The sequence below is a fragment of the Talpa occidentalis genome, unplaced genomic scaffold (assembly GCF_014898055.3).
Source record: "Talpa occidentalis isolate TD23 unplaced genomic scaffold, MPIMG_talOcc4v2.1 talOcc4.2, whole genome shotgun sequence".
Taxonomy (NCBI): domain Eukaryota; kingdom Metazoa; phylum Chordata; class Mammalia; order Eulipotyphla; family Talpidae; genus Talpa; species Talpa occidentalis.
This window is the reverse complement of record NW_023602073.1, coordinates 137,470,436-137,488,556: the sequence shown is the minus strand read 5'-3', so window position 1 is coordinate 137,488,556 and position 18,121 is coordinate 137,470,436. Positions and strand designations below refer to the sequence as shown.

At 39.1% G+C, this 18,121-nt stretch overlaps 1 protein-coding gene across 1 annotated transcript in view; it reads right to left on the bottom strand.

The window, feature by feature from the left end:
* The window catches only part of UTRN (utrophin), a 473,527-nt gene that overhangs the window by 100,098 nt on the left and 355,308 nt on the right, over window positions 1-18,121 (bottom strand). The window contains exon 55 of the mRNA XM_054698162.1: window positions 7,670-7,799. Within this exon, the coding sequence (XP_054554137.1) occupies window positions 7,670-7,799 (130 nt within the window). The remainder of the gene's footprint in view (window positions 1-7,669; window positions 7,800-18,121) is intronic.

Here is an 18,121-nt window from a genome sequence, read left to right as displayed (position 1 = left end):
AGTGATTGACGCATGCAACAGATGGTAAACAATTAATTTAAAATGTCATTTTCATCAAATTAACCTTGTAATATATAATTCTTCATGAAGAATGTGATTTGCTTCTTTGAATTGGATTTCATTACAATAGTAAACATTAACATGCAAAAAATTTTGAAATTTTTACCCAATGAATGGACTTCCTCAGCCAACTCATTATACGTTAGGAAGGCTGAATATCAGATTCATTACAGCCATCCATACATTATAGAACTTTAACTTGGGAAGGATCACATAGTTTTATAGTTTTCATAGTTAATAACACAGGAAAAGAAGTAATATTATACTTTCTGTGCTTTTTTAAGCATTAAAACTTTTCTGATCTAATTTGGACTTGAGAAGCTAATTAAATTATTCCCTTGGTCTATAGGGCCTAAAAACAATTATTTATCCTTCAAGCTTTTATATGAAAATTAAAAAAACAAAGTCTAATATTGCCTAACCACCCTCTCCCTTGGTGCTAAGAAAATCAGTGAACTGGTATGTCATTCTATTAAGAAGTCTCATATCCTAAAGAGAAAAAGCAACAGTAAAAGAAAAACAAAGAGTTATAAATATATTTAATTACTGTATGAAGTTTTGAAAATACAAGAATGTAGAATATGAAATCTCATTTTTATTGACTATCTACAAGCACCTATGATTAGTGGGGAGCTGGGGAGGATACTGTGGTGGTTAAGGGAGTGAAATTCAGAGGTATACACCTGGCTAGGTGTTTCCAAGCTCTTCAAGTCCCAGATCTGTCCAGTGCGTGATGTCAGCATTCACACCCTAAAGAATCTACTAAGAGATTTAAAGGAATCAAGGCCTGTGAGGTGCTTGGCACAGAGCCTGCCAGACTGCAAGCAACTGCTGCAGTGCTTGCTGGGAGCATCGATGTTTACTAACATGTCTCCCTTCCCTTTGGGGTGTTGATTCTTCCTCCACATAACAGTATGTTTAACAAGAAGGATTGGCAAGCCCAATAGACCCTGAGTTCCCGGTCAGTCAAGCTGAGTCAATCAGAGGCCTCTACTGGAATGTGCTGGATCTATAAAAGGGGTACGCTGTGGCATGATGTTATGAGATAAAGGGTCTTAGGAAAGCTAAAATAATGAAAACTTGGGAAAAGGCAGAAAGGAAAGCATGGAAAAAAGCTTCAGGGTGGCAGTCATTTCCCACACCCAGCTGTATCTTTGCTTTTACTGCAATCTGGTTAGGGGACTGGAATAGCACCCCCAGCCCAGGCTGTTAGGAGAAGTCAGGAGTCTGCCATCGACAGTGGATGGGTTCTAACCAATGCTGCTGTTAGTACAGGAAAAAGTCCTCAGAAACAACACGGTGGTTTTACCAGCCCAATTACTTAGGTTATGTTATATGTAATTTGGTCTTATTTTATTAAGATGCAAGGAAATAATTACTACATCTTTTTTTTTTTTTTTAAGGTTTTCTTTTCTTCTAAATTTATTTATTTATTTATGTATACAAGCACTGGGTACAGTCAGAAGCGCGGGAGGGTGAGAGAATTCACCAGAGCCAGAGCGGGGAGCAGAGCAGGCAGAAGGACCGAAGTACACTGCTGAGGGGAGCAGCGGGCGGCAGGAGAGGTCTGCGCGCCATGTGGGACCCTCCTCCGGTGGCCAGGGAGCAGCCGGGGATCGAACTGGCACTGCAGAGGCTGCGGGCAGCTTCGCAGCCCAGCGCTCAACCGCGGCGCCACCGGGGAGGCCCAATTACTACATCTTTTTAATGTTACCTTAAGTAACATTTACTACTACTAAATGTATACAGTCAGCTGTCAAAGAGCTAATGAATCCACAAGTACTTTTTTATCTGAAATCATTATCCATTACTAACAAATATAATCACACACAACAATGCAAAGTTGTGTATGAATAAACACATATACATAACTATACATACAACATGAAAATACTGAATTAACAGCAATTTATTTCATGACTATAAATAAAACAAAATCAACTAATCAACAATATCAGTCTGAGAAAGAAATACTATTCAGATAGCATGGAATGAAATAATAGTTGTAGAAATAGTCAACTGTTGACTGGAATAGTTTTTTTTTTTTGAAGATTTATTTATACAAGCACTGGGTATAGTCAGAAGCACGGGAGGGTGAGAGAATTCACCAGAGCCAGAGCAGGGAACAGAACAGGCAGAATGATAAAATACACTGCTGAGGGGAGCAGCGGGTGCGGCAGGAGAGGTCTGCGCGCCATGTGGGACCCTCCTCCGGTGACTGGGGAGCAGCTGGGGATTGAACTGGCGTTGCAGAGGCTGCGGGCAGCTTCCCAACCCAGTGCTCAACTGCTGCGCCACAGGGGAGGCCCAACTGGAATAATTTTTAAAGAAAACTTATGGGCTGTTCAAAATCTGAACAAAGTCAATATATTTATCTTGAAAAATCAAAACTGAGCAGAGGAAAAAAGCACCTATATATACAATTAATTATACAAATTCCTAAACACTTTCAGACATGAAATATCCTATAAAAGTATAAGCAGTTCTATTTAGCAATTGATACCATAAATTATAAAATGTGTGTGCATGTGTATGTGTGTGCATGCCTGCACCTGTATACACACCTGTCTGTACATGTACATGGTATGGATACAGGGATGTGAACATAAGACTCTAACTTCCCTATGCAAATCTGCCTTTTAGCCGGAACTGTAGTTCAGGCAAGAATGCATGGTATTCCCTGCCGACCTCCAGAGGTCGGGGCTGGAACTGGGCTCCACCCAACAGTGACTGTGAGTCCTGCTGGTGTCTTATCCAAATTCAAATATGGGACTGAGAACAGCAAGGGGAAGAACAAGGGAGAGGCTAAGAAACATTTGTACAGGGTTAAGAGTCCCTTGACACTGAAACCAAGAAAGAGCAAGGAGGTCAGTGGCCCATGAGCAGAGAGAGAAGAGATAAAAATGAAGGCAAACTAAAAGCCAGCTAAAATTGCAGGGGTTCAAAAAGGTTTCTAACATAGAAGCTTGGTGCCCCGTTCCTGGGTCAGCTCTACATTAGCTGGCAATTTCGGTCAGCACCACAAGGTTTTCTTGGATTTTGTGTTTTTATTTACAAAAATGTCACATTGTGTGATCCGCCCAACTCGGTGGGAAAGTGAGTAGAAATGAAAAGTATAAAGTATACTTCGGTTTGAAAAGTATAAAGAATTATCCAAATGATGCTAAGAAATGTATGGTTCTATTCTCTTTACCAGCTATAAAGTAGAATCAGATGAAAAACAATTCAACAGAAAGTATATGCTGGCAACACAGATTAAATCAAATGCAGCTTCATATCCCTCAGACAAGATAAGGGCAGAGTTCTCAATTCCATAACATTTCTGTAATTTTTCAGATAATGTTAGTTCAATTAAAAAACACATTTTCTCAATAACCAGTTACAAGCAGGGGAGTTTTTCTCTGGGTAGCTGGTGCTCTAGACAGCTACATTTTACCTGCTTAAGCCAGTTTTTGATGGTTGCCATTTTGGAAGGGAATTTACTAAAATATAAGATCCTATGCCTCTCAACTGATTTATATTCTGTCTTCAAAAATAATCAGACTATAATTCATACTTTCAGTGTTCTTACTGTATAACTCCCCACAGACTACTGTTATTTTATTTGAGAATTCTCATATATCCCTTTTATAATTTTCTTTCTCCTTATAGCTAACAGATTGCCAGAAGTCATTTCTCACCACCACTATTGTCCCCTCTCCCATCATTTTCATTTTTCAACATACCTGTAATTCACAGGAAAACAAGTTAAACTAGTTACAACATCCAAAGTAAGAGTTCAGACCTTGACAGAGCTGCTCATCAATGTGATATGATGATCTTGACTATATTTTCTATGTCATATCAATCTTGGCTGCTCAGATAATTTTTCATCGTCTTTAAGACTCTGTAAGGAAGGTCACTCAGCCAGGGAAGGACTGGGTTTCTGATACTGGTACCTCGTTAGAGAGATGGCAGGGTGCCAAGGCTGCATGGGCCAGCACAGGAGAGAAAAAAGTAAGTGTTGAGTGGGAGGATGGACAAGGGCCAGGAAGGCAAATGAGGAAGGTGCTGGAAATCATGTGTAGTGCGGGGTGGGGTAGGGGGCACCTCTGGGCAGAATAAAAACAGGATGGGCAATAGAATAAAGGTAAGGAAGATTATTACCTGCAAAATATCATGAGTCTGCTGCTGAGTGGACATTAGTTTGGAGCAGAGAGAAGTAGGAGTCATTGCTCCACAGGAAAGCTGAGGCCAAATCCCTGTTTAACCTTGTGTGCAGGTGAAGAAGATGGATTCCTCTTAAGGAGTTACTGGCAGTTTTTAAACCAGGGGAACAAATGCCAGTTCTATGTTTAAGACACAGTGATGTGTCTATGTGGACACAGAGATACCAGTTAAGAGTCTATTGTGATAATCTCAGCAAAAGGTGCTACGGGTTTAAAGTAGGGCAGTAATATTAGTGAATTTTAAGTATTTAAAATAAACCTATATGAATGTTGCTAAGAAATTTCTCAAGACATGAGGGAAAATGTAACTGCGTGAGGAGAAGGATGTTAACTAAATTCATTGTGGGGACTGTGGTGTGAACAATGTGCATATATTCAATCTTTATGTTGTCCATCTTGAATTGATTCAATGTCACGTGCCAACTGTATTTCAATAAAACTGGAGGGACAAAGAAGTGTTATTAATAGAGCATACCTGATGAGATTCTTTGTCAGCAACTGATCATTTAGTTGAAATCATTAATTTGCTAGTTTTTAAATGCATTTATCAGTGAACAGATGCCTGAGAGCAACTCATTCCTGTAATAAAATACAACTCCATGGACTATCACAAGAAGAAAAAAAGGAACGAGAGAAAGAAATCATGGAAAGAACTATTTTCTGGAATAGTTACTTAAAGAGATGGCTCCATCTTGGTATACCCATAGGGTGCCATAGCATAATTGACTCAATAAACGCTTATTAAATAAGACTGGAGAAGTCGTGATATGATTGCTCCTTCCCCCTCCCCTCTACACTGAATAATTTTAAGTATCATCACACAAGATGACTCAAGTTTGAATGCTCTCTAGTTCTAATAGCAGCAGTACATATGTCATGGCAAACAATGGAATGATAAAAATGATTTTGGATAATTTTCTTTCATTTGCTTTTAATGGCAGATAAAATCAGCCAGCATTAGAGAAAATAATATCAGGAAAGGCAAAAGTATGAAAACTGCTAGTCCTAAAAATTTTTTGGTAAACAAAACTATCAAAAAATTAAATCAACATTGACTTTCTTGCTGCCAGTGATATAGTGACTGAAAATGGGGCTTAGAAGCATTTTGACTGTAATGGCAAAGAACTCAAAAAGTACTACTATTTTTTTTAACCTCTTAAAACAGACTGACCGCTGAGTAGAAGAATTTATAGCCAAGGGAAGTTTTAGTGATATAATAACACTTTTTTTTTATTGAGATGAAGTAATTTGTTATAAAAACGTTTTGCCCTATTCTCTGGAAAGTACTGGAGAAGCAAGGAGATGAGAAAAGCAGATTCAAGGTAGACTTCAAATTGGCTAAGATGAGACAAGTGAACTTCTTTCTTGCAACTTAAAAAAAATAACTATAAGCATGTCTTTTTTCTTGTTGTCTTAAGTCAGAATGTTCCGTCCAACTTTCCAGGTCCTCTTAATCTGAACCAGACAGCACATACTAGTGCCTGGCTCCTTCCCATCTCCTGCCCAGGCATGAGCCCCTGCCTGGCTCTAAGGCCAGGCTCCATGGCTAACTTTCCCAGACACAGAGCCACTCTGTTCCTGAGCTGGGTGCTGCAACTTCTGATGAACTAGCCACCCTCTGGTCACCCCTCTGAGCGTGAACACATCCTGCCATATCCGAGAGTACTCAGCTCACCCATCCATCCATTCAACGAGTACGCAATAAGCACCCACGACACATACATATTTTGTGTGTTAATCTCTTCTTGCATTTTAATAATCCATATGTAACAGAGTACTCAGGAGGAATAATTTCTCAATGATAGAAATAAAAATTATGAATGATTTGCAAACCATGGTATTGTTGAAAGCTGGAGATACAACCTCACTTTAGGTGCCAGTAGGCCGACTGCGAAGACAGCAATACCGCCAGCAGGAAATAAAAATGAATGCTAGAAAGGATACTGTGTCTGCGTACACACACATTAAGACTAGTCAAGAAAATCATGACCCTGATGGGAAAAATTTTCACACTGAAGTTGTTTCCCTGGGAAAAGCTCAGTAGGAAAATGGCCACTTTTCTAAATGGCCTTCTGCTCCAGTTTTAGCTGGAGTGAGAGAAGCATTTTCCAATTGGACTTCCCTTAAAAGTAATAAATGCTCTTGTGTTACAGTGCTGGACACAATGAAGGAGTCATTCGAGTCTTTTACTATGTGAAGTGAGTGATGGAAACATATTTTAAAGGCATGTTTATTTAAAAAAAGCTGCATCAGAACATTATATTGCCAACAGCTAAGAATCATAATACAGATGAAAGTTGAACCCAACATTCATCTCTTAAGCTCACTGGGCAATTTATTGCTATTTGCTAGACAGGCAGCTACTGTTTCAATTTTAAACCATACTACATAAATAGTACATGTTGTTATTATTAAATTAAATTAATTCTTCTGTCTGCTTGTGAAAGAACTTTAGTGTCTTATTATATCATTCTGCACATTGTTTGAGTGACCCTTGCCTTAAGCCTTGATTCTGTTTATGTTCCTAAATGTTCAGGAAACTTAAGCATTCCAAAAAAATTTAAGAAAAAAATCAACAATAATCTTAAAAAACAGAAATTTTAAAAATCTTACTTTATAGATATTTAAATATTTCACATATTTACTATTGCATTTCTTTTTCCTGTAACATTTTTATTAAGGTAAACTGGTTTTCAACACTGTAGATGATTGAGGTATAGGTTCACACCTGCTCAGGATTGTTACCACACCATGTCCATCACCAAAGCCCCCAGAATCATCCACCACAGTCCACTGAGTCTCTTCTTGCCTCCTTGTTCCTCATCCCTAACTTCCCCCTCCAGTAGCCTCAATTCTGAACTCATATTTCTAAGTTTTGTTTTGGGTTGGGTTTGTCTGTTCTTTCATTTTGTGTTTCTATACTCCACACATGGAAGTCACCTGGTATTTTTCTTTCTCCTCACTTATTTCACTTTACATAATCCCCTCTTGTTCCACCCACGTGTGGTATTGTAGTTTTAATATTATTCTTCTGCCTGCAATTACTTATGCAATTTGTTTAAATGTCAGAAATGTACATTTCTATTTTTTAAATATATTACTTTTAGTTACAGTATGCCTTTTAATCATTTTTTCTGTAGTTAATTTCCTTTTAAAAGCTACTGATATAGCTCACCATTTCTTTTTTAATTTAAAATCCAGATATTTGTAAAATAAAGACATAATTACTTTAAATAATATTTAGGAGAAATGTTTACTATCAGATCCTGAAGTACTGTAAGGAAATTTTAAAATACTAGATCATGAAATGCTCTGAGGAAATTTCCTACTTGAGCTTATTAGTGGTTTGTTTCTCTCACAGGTATTTTCACAATGTAGTAAATAAAATAAGCCAATCTCACCTGTTTTTGATTGTAGGTTTCTTCTTGGTTCTTCAGGGGCCTCAATTGGCTGATCAGCCAGGAACACTCGAGCTTGGTCGATAGCGTTCAGGACAGAATACTCTTTTTCCTTTAATTCCCGTCTCAGGGCCTTTGCAAAGAGAAGAACAAGTTGAATTTGTAAATTAATGTGTTAACCAAGTAATGGAACACCTTCAATTAAACCACTTCTGACCACACTTATCAAGAGAATGACTAGTATTGAACATTTAATCTAGGTTACATGTAAAAATGTGCATTATATATAACAAAGATGAAACATGCTAAAAGCAAAAATACAAAAAAATTAAAAAGTAAGACTATAAATATGCACCTAATGGTAACTATTACAGTAAATTTAAACTTACACAAAATGTACTTTTAGGGTTATTGCTACTGTCACACTGCTAAAATATAATAACCTATTCAAAGATACTTTTTTTCTTATAAGAATGACTGACAAAAAAAAAAAAAACTACATCCAATAGTACAGAAAGCAATTTCATAAGTAGTAATGAGATCCTCTGAAGTGTTTTACATTCTTTAGAATATATTAAGAAAAAATTAAGAGAGAAATAAAGTACAGGAAATCAAAACTGAACCAAAGAGAAGGCATAAAAGACAGCCTTCAATTATCTTAAAGTATGTTCCATTTGTCAAGCTGAGGCAGTTACTGTTTTACTGTTTTCCCTTGTGAGGTTTTTCATGCAAATCTAGGACTCTCAGAACACTTGGTCTTTAGTACTTTTGTTCTTTTAAGTGGGGTTAAACTTTCACCCCTTATAAAATGTTTGGTGATTAAGACTCTAATTGACTGGCACTTAAAAACAAAACTCACTTAAATGACTACTGTAAGGTAAGAGTAAATGAACATTTCTTTATCAGCTGTTTTAATGCTGCAGCTAAGTCAAGTTTGTTAATCCTATCGTATTCTTATGTTATGCACATCAACACCTATTAACTCTAATATTTAGCATTTAGTGCAGTTCTTTGGCAATATATTATGAAAACTCATTTTTTTGAAAGATTTTTTTCTTTTTTTTAAATTTTTATACAAGAACTGGGGTACAGGCCAGAGGCGCGGGAAGATGAGATAATTCACCAGAGACAGAGCAGGGAGCAGAATAGGCAGATGGACCAAGAATATTGCGGAGGGGAGCAGCGGGAGAGACAGGCGAGGTCTACTGTGCCATGTGGGTATCTCCCTGGCCGGCCAGGAATTGAACCCGAGCTGCAGAAGCTGTGGCAAGCGTCACAGTGCTGCACTGAACCCACTGCGCCACCAGGGAGGCCAAAAAAATCAATTTTTTGTTTTCTGAAATATTACACTCATCACAATTTAGAATTGATACTATCCTTCCTTCTGATTACAGTTATCTTTTTAATAACATTTGATATTGTGCTGGGATAACAAGCTGCTTGCAGGCTAACCCCTCACCTTCCACAATTAATAAACAGTAAAATTAAAAATATGGAAATATCCAAATAATCATCTGATGTGAAACACTCAAACTAAATACTCCCAAATCACTGGTAATGAAATTGAAAGACACCATCAAGGATGGGAAGGAAGAAGAAGAGAGAGATGAAGTAATATACTGTTGTCTTTTGTAATAAATATTATAAATATTATTAGACCATTAAATTAAGTATGATTATTACTTTGACAAAAAAATTAAAAGTGAACAAAAAAGCACCAACCTACAACTTAGACACATTGATAAGGTACAGACTATGTGATGAAATAAAATTTTCTCTAAAACCTACAGATACATTTACATGTCCTTTTTAGTATCTATATAACCAAAGACTGGCCATAAAGCAAGCATAAGTCAGTACATCCCCAGATCAATTTTCACTTATTAGCATGAAATGACAAAGCCTCCACCATCTCTATTTAAGAAGTAGAACTTGGGAAGAAGTCCTGAAGTGTGGCATTCTAAAAAAACAAGATATCTACTGACATTTAAAGTTGCTGATCCATGCAAATAAAAGACATGAGAAATGGGGAAAAGTGCAAATTTAATGCAGAAATATACATGCTGTTCACATTGACAGGTCTTGAGGCATTTCTTCTTTTAACTTTCAAATGAACCAGTCTTTGCTTCCAAAACCACCTGGAAATATAAAATCACCTATACAAAAAGTATATTGATTAAAAGATAACAGTGAAAAACAGTGGGCATAGAAGAACTGGGGTGTACCCAGCCAGAGGTGCAGGGTGAGAGGATTCACCAAAGACAGAGCAGGGAGCAGAACAGGTGGATCTACTGAAATACACCACTGACGGGAGCAGCAGGAGAGACAGGAGAGGTCTGCTGTGGCATGTGGGTCAGCTCCCTGGCCAGGGATCAAACTCAGGCCGCAGCTGTGACAGCACTGAGACTTAATTCCTAGGCCACTAGGGAAGCCCTCTAAAAATTTTACTGATCAAAAGCACTTTTCCCCAAAACTCAAATCTATGCTGAAACATGGCAGGGGGTAAAGATTGCTTGGATGAAATACAAGGACTACAGTGGATTTCTTCTCTGGAAAGAGAAGAATCAAGCACGTCCCTCTCATGCAAACTGCTGATGAGAGGGTAAAAAAGAACCTATACTTCTTTGCTCTGGTTTATCAAATGGGCTGATAAATTCACAGACAGTATTTAGAGATTTAGCATAAAACAGAAGCAATGTGGATGGAAATTAACAAGGGAGAGAAGCTAGAGCGGAAGGAATGTGTCTCAGGAGGAAAAGCAGAACATCACTGATCCTCTGGTGATTATGGGGCACATAATTCACAGACAGTAAGTCCAGGTCTAATGATGGAGAAAGATCTGATCCATGAGACTTAGGTGGAAAGTAATACCTGGCTGGCAATTATTATTAATCTACAAAGTGCACTGGATAGAAGCAGAGGGCAAGGTGAGGGCAAAGGAGAGATCTGTCTTGAAACTATTTTTAGAATTTCAAAAATCCAAAGGAAATATGTATTTGTCTACAAAAAGAATAGTGGAGAAAACCAGCCTGTCAACTGCCTGGAGGCCTGGGATTTTATCAGTTTTACAAATGCTCCCACAATAGGTAATTTCAGTGACTGGCAGTTCACTCTACCTGGAAAGTTCTTTCCCCAGATATCTGCATGGCAGATGCCCTCATCCCAGGAGACGTTCTCAATGAGGCCAACCCACCTGATTTAAAGCAGCTTGCCACCTTTCCCATCCCCATTACTCTGCCTAAACCATTGTGTATTTCCCAGATCTAATACCTTCTACTATGCCAGCTGCACTTAGGGAATCCCATCTTGTGCAGATAAAGTGGCAGAAGCTGAGACTGAAAGACAGGTGAAGTGCATATCACAAAGACCACTGGGTAGTGTCTTAAGCATCTGAGACTTAACCAGTAATAGGCACTGGGAAGTCACTCCCATAGGACTGGAGAATCAATTTTCCTTCCAGGGCATGTTAACCAAACCTCTCTGCATGGGGTGTTGGAGGGGGAATGTCTCATGAACTCCTTTGATGTGCCAGGGTAGAGAAGTAGGGAGGCAAGCAAGGGCAGGTGGAAGCATGCCAAATAGAAACGTGGGGCTTTAACCCTAGTGGCAACTCACCACCCAACTCTCCTAGAGAATAGCATCCATTTAATATGTCTGTATTTTGCAAATTTAATTTTATTATTCAATTTGTCCTATTTCAATTATATTTAATTGCATGTCAGAAATGGGTTTAACTTCCAACATCATTACACACAATTTCACCACCTTTTACCTCTCAATTAGACGTAAAAGAAAACCAGTATTTCCTAACCACCTGGTGAACATTAGTGATAAGATAATTAGTCTCCAATAGAGTTGTTTTGTACACAGAGCTACAAAGTGGCATTCAGCTTTAAGTTCTAGCATCACCTGACTTATATGTGGGCTTCCTTAAATGAATATAAAGGCCTAATTGGAATTTTTTCTATTTTAATGACTTTATATTTTCATTCAAAACAACTGAATGCCCAGGCAATAACAAGTTTTGACAAGGGTGTGAAGAAGTTGGAGCCCTCACGCACTGTTGGGGGTGAGGGACGTGTGATAAAACAGCGCTGTGACTTTGGAGAACAACTTGGCAATTCATTAAAATATTAAACAGAGTTGCCACATGACCCAACAATTCTATCCCATGGACATGTCCATATAAAAAACAGTACATGAATATTCACAGCAATATTATTCTTGGTAGCCAAAATGTGGCTACAACCCAAACATCTGTCATCCGATAAATGGATAAACCAAACATTGTATATCCATACAATGAAGTCTTATTCGGTAATAAAAATGAATGAAACGCATGTACGGGCTACAACATGAATGGATCTTGAAAACATTATACCAAGTGAAAGAAACCAGACATAAAAGCCTATTATCATCAGAAGTCCAAACAGGCAAGTGTATAGAGACAGAAAGCAGAGTAGTGGCTGCTAAGGGCTAGGAGATTGGGGGCTGGAAGAGAGGGCTCATGGGTATGAGGTAATAAAAATGTAAAACTAAGTAGTGGTGATGGCTGTGTAACTGTGAATACACTAAAAGCCGAAGTGTATACCTTAATGGAGTATATTTTATGTTATGAGAATACTATCTAAATAAACATTAAAATAACAATTCTGTTCTTTCTCTCCCCAAAAGTCCTCTAAGTAATCTGTTTATTTTCTAACCTCTATCCCCACCCATCTGCAAATTAATAGCTCATCCTGTATGCTTAGCATGTTCCTCCCTCAATGTTTCCAGAGCCCCTTCTATTCCTCTAACACAGCTTGTCCTAACATACTCTGACTTTGTGTGACGTTCATCAGTGGCTTCCATTATACTGTCAATTCTTCCAGGGTAAAGCTGGTATCTTACTCATTCAAAATTCTCTTCAGTGCCTGCCTAGAAATATCTATCTATCTATCTATCTATCTATCTATCTATCTATCTATCTATCTATCTATCTGCCTGCCTGTCTATCTCTCTCTCTCTCTCTATCAATTTACCTCTCTATCTATCTATATCTATAGCTAGATAAATATAGATATAGAAAGTGCTCAAAGAATCAATGAATGCTTAGAGAATAATGAATAAGACAAGGAATGCTTTCATAATTAAATATATAAGATTCTAAGATATGGCAGGACAAAGTATAACAAAGTCTCACACATCTGATTATCCTGATTTGAAATATTGAATCCCAGTTAGCTTTGACTTACTTGAACTATTTTGCAAATTATTGGTAAATACTTTTTCTATGCTGTTAATTTTCTCCAATCATCTAACCATCAACTAGTATTAAATATTTCAGTACACTGTTGGTCATTACTTTATTAATACCAAATATCCTTTTCTCTCCCTAAGGAATGGATCTCTTTGAAAGAGAAGGTATGGGCTCCCCTTTTCCAAATCCTCATTCGTGAGGTCCCTGCATAGGACAGAGTTTAAAATTGTTCAAAACTGATGCATTACATTGAAGGTTGTATCCATTATCACAATTATGTCTCAAATACAACTAAAATGCATTAACATAAAATAATGAAAATTTATTTTGACTGTTTCTGTGTATTGGTAATTTGACCAACTCTTCTGTTAGTACCATGTAGGGGTCACTCCTCAGGTTATAGTCACCTGGCTTGCACAGGGTTGGAAGTCCAAAATGCCTGGCGAACACTGCTGGCAATTGGCTGAACACCTCAGCTTCCCTCCCTGTGCTCTACTGCCACCCAGGCTAGACCAGCCTTCCACAGAGCATGGTGATTTCTGCTCATCCCCACAGTGCAAAGTGGACGCTGCTAGATCTCTCAGGGCAAGAGCTCTGGACAAGCTCTGCCTAAGAGACAGAATCTTGTGCAATGATACGAAGACTCGGAAACATGCTGGCCTGGCCTGCGTGGTGACCACAAACAGCATGTGGCTATCTGATACTTGAAATGTGTCTAGTACAAGTGAGGAGCTATGCTTTGAAATTTTTAATTTTAACCTAATTATAATTGATTCAGTTTAAATATAAATGGTCACATGATTGTGGGTTACCATGCTAGGCAGCACAGCAGTGGAAGGGGGCATCCTGCTCCCATCACATCCTACTGGCTCAGGTCAGTCCTCAGGCGAGCACAAATTCAGGAGAAGGGAGAAGCAAACTCCAGCCCTCCTGAGGGAAAGCAGCATTGCCCTGGGGAGCGTGTGAGTTGCAGAGAGGCATGATTCATTACCATGACCATCCAGCACACAGGGTCAGGGAAGGGAGGGCTGAGGAAAGTAATACTTTTCTAAGTGGTAACAGGAGGCATCTCAAAGGTAGTGATACTTGAAGAGACCCCTGAAAGAAGTAAGGGAGACATCTGTGGAATATCTGGCAAAAGAGCAATCCAGGCAGAGGGAGCTGCCGGGTAATGGCCCTGAGGGAAGTGCTTGCCCAGCTTCGCAGGCTGATGTCAGAGTTGAGGGAACTGTTTCTGTAAAAATATTTTCTATCCAGTATTAGAGGAGAAAATGTCTTTGTGCTTGATGGCGGAATGAAATTACCCACTAACCGCACACTCCATACAGTAAACATCTGGCAATTTTGCTGACTCAAGGTGTGATCACTGACCTATGAGTGCTCTCCGTGGCAACCTGTTGCAAAGTTTATGCATTACGCATTCTATTAGATGGGTGGCAAGACCCTCAACCCCCCTCCCAGATAAATGCATTCTTACAAATAGTACAGCTGTTACAAGGAGAAAGACATAAAATGTCGAAAGATAAAATTGGGATTACATTTAGAAGGTAAATGCTCTGAGGTGTTTACTATAAGGGGACATAGTCCTCGGGACCTCAGGAGTCAGAAATAATAAATGGAGAGCAAGATATCTGGCCCGTGGCCATCAGAAAATGCCCAACTTCTCTCCCATTCTAAGGTACAAAACGGTAGAATAGAATCCTCCAGCAAATATTTCCAACAAAATAAAAATTTTAAAATATATTAAATGCATAAATCTATAAGGAAATCTGCCAGGCATAAGTGGAGATAGTCGTTAATAAGCCATGATTCCCACTCTTAAGGAACTTATAGTGTAAAGAGAAGAGAACACTAGTGAGAATGTGGTGTCCTATCTTTCCAAAAGATTACAAACAGGACACTGAAGAAATGTGTAGAAGAGGAGCGGGTCATGGCAACTTTCTTGAAAATATGTGGGCTGCGCATTGAAAGAAACTGGAATTAGATTAAGGATAATTAGGGGGAAAGCAATTCAAGAAAACAGAATAAACAAAGGTAAGGTGATCTAGTCTTTCATTGTGTTCCCTGTTAAGTAGTTCTGCTGGTTCATTTAAAGTAAATGAAGCCCAAGAATGTCAGCTGAATGAAGACTTGATTGGAATATCTGACCTCTTCTAAAATCAAAGAGTCTTTACTCAACAGAATTTCTACCAGTCCAACGGCCGCCCCCCCCCACCCCCTAGCAGAGCCCACTTTTCTCCCACATCTTTGACCCTCTCAAACTCAGGTGCCTTTCAGTAGCTACTGGATTCTTTTGAGTGCCAGGCAGAAAAGTAAATTGCTTCTTATTCAACTTTACATGCCTAAAGAGAGAGTCTCAATTATCCTCCTGTAATGGCCTGGGAGCATGTCTCCCCATCTGCTGTAATTTGGTGGGAAGGGCTGGGGATTAAGGGATAAGAAGGTATAAAGAAGTGACTGGCATGGCTTAAGTTAGAAAGTCTTGCAAGTCAATCAGCTGCTCTTCATTTTCATCATGAACGTGGCATTGACTCACCGTTAACGGCTGAGCTGCTGCCAGCAAACAGTAGTAATATCAGTTATTCCTGGCAGCACTGACATGGACAGGATCCTGCAAGTCTCTTTATATGAAAACAGGGTCTGAGAGAATCTGGATGGAGGAGGGGCATCCCTGCTATCCCTTCTGTCCTCAACTGGCAACCTACTAGGCAGAGGTGAGGATAAATGAAACATAAATCTGTGGGTATGTGAGAAATCTTGGGGTCATTCTCTTTAAATACGTGACTCTTCTCATTTCTTTAAAGCAATCATCTAAATTTTCTGATATGAAGTGCCAAAGTTCACTTTTCTCACAATTTTCTAGATCATAAAAACAAAATGATAGGTAAATTAAAGATTTATTTATCTGTTTACACAAGCACTGGGTACACTCAGAAGTGTGGGTGCATGAGAGGATTCACCAGAGCCAGAGCGGGGAACAGAACAGGCAGACTGACAAAACACACTGCTCAGGGGAGCAGCGGGTGAGACAGGAGAGGTCTGTCGTGCCACGTGGGACCCTCGCCGGTGGCCGGGGATCAAACCGGCGCTGCAGAGGCTGCGGGCAGCTTCGCAGCCCAGCGCTCAACCGTTGCACCACCAGGGGAGGTCCCGATAGGTAAATTAAACCCTCTTATTCTCCCACGTAAAAACCTTCTAATGGCTTCCTGTTACATTGGAATAAACTCTAAATTTCCTAAAAGGACGGGGAATCTCCCTGCTCTCTGACCTCCTCTACTAATACACCTAAAGTTAGAGCCTCAATGTCTTTATTTCTATTCCCAGAAAATGCCAAGCTATTCCCACCTTATGGCCCTCATTATCAATGGTGGGCTCCATCTCATTATTTCAACCTCAGCACTCTGTATATATCTTGGGTGAATGATTGAATAAGTGAAATAACTGATTTGAAAGATAACGTGGGCCTCAGGAAGTCTTAGAAAGGAATCAAGGGAGGAAAATTCCTGGGAATCAGGAGCAGCTCTGGCAAAGCCGGTCTGCAGAAGGAAGCAGCATGGAAGAAGCCAGCAGCAGAGGAATGCAGGAGCCCCAAGAGCCTTCACAGGAAAAGCCATTGTGGAGACAGTATCTGAGTCCTTTCTTAGCAGCCGTGCTGACCTTCACTGGTGAATGTTAAGGAGATCAACAAGGGCGACCTTCCTGACCCATCAGAAACCCAGCTCCAATGTGACCCTCACGTCAACATAACCAACTCTGAGCTCCCAGACAGAGCAGCTCTCCCTCCTTAGGTACCCACAGCTCTGGGCACTGGCCTGGCTAGTGCGTTACCATATGCATCTGCGCAGGTCCCTTGGCAGACGTGACTGTCAGACTACACTCAGGGAAATCCTCACAACTGTGCCCCAGAGGGCAGAGAGGACACTCAGTGAATATGTGTATGACAGAACAGAATGATTTAAAAATTTTTTCATGGCACAGCAAAATGACATAGAGGTTTGCAGCACAAAGTCCTGTGTTACATACAGCCCAATTCACACCAAGTAGGCACACTGTTATCCACCATGAGCCCCTGGGTTCATCCAGTGACTTCTCTGTGTGATAATAACAAAACCTCTCATTCTGTTAACTTCACTTGTGTGATAGTTCATGTGGCCCTACTATGAAATTAATCAGTGCTGTAGAATTGGCAGTTAGTATTAAGATGGTGCTAACCTCAAGTTTTATGGTCATTTTTAGCTCTACCACAAGATAGTTTCTTTCCTAAGACGCTCTTCATCATGACTCAGTGAAAAGTTCTGTTTATAATTTTGGAAGACTTACATCAGTAGTCAAACTTCATGTGCAGGAACAACTGAATTTAACTTTTCTAAGGGGTAAATTATTCAGTTAGGAGAAAATAGAATTATGTGATCTTTTAAGGTTAAGTCAAAATGTTTGGTAATCATAAAACTGTGTTGCAAGTCTTTTTGTTACTTTAGATTCTTAGGAAGCAAACAGATAAATTTAATGTCTTTTTGTGAATCAACTTGTTTCAGAGAAAAACAGCAATGTGAAGCTCTGTGGTGGCTAAAACAGCTACTAGTCACATCACACACACTAACTACTACCCCTGATAAGTCCATGAACAATGGGTGGCTTTTCCCCTGTCTAGGACAACAGAATCAACCCGACTAAATCAAATACATCCAAGCAGCTCTCCTCTTCCTTTTATTTGGGAGAGAAACTTGAGTCAAAGATCTGGCACCCTAAAACTGCTTTCTAAATTCTCACACTGACACAGAATACCAGTATTTTAATGCTAGTAATAAAAAGTTCACAGAAGAAATGGACAAAAATGAGAAATTATAGGCAAAGATGCAATGAAACTTTGCTTTCACGCATTGGTGGAGGTGGAAAATTGGTCCAGTTATTTGGGAAAGTAGGTTGGCAACATCTCAGAGTCATTACTATTATTATGTTCATATTGTGTGAAACAAGAATTTCACCTTTGGGAATATAATCTAAGAAAATGATCCAGGAAAAGCTACAAACCCAAGCATTTTCATTATAACATTATTTATGATTAAAATGATGGAAAACAACTTAAGTATCTAACACCTGGAAAATGTTTTGGTTGACTATGTTATCGCTACATGAGGGACCATTATGTAATCTTGAACATTTATTGTGATAATGACTCCACAGCAATGTGAAGAAAGAGGAACGACATATATATA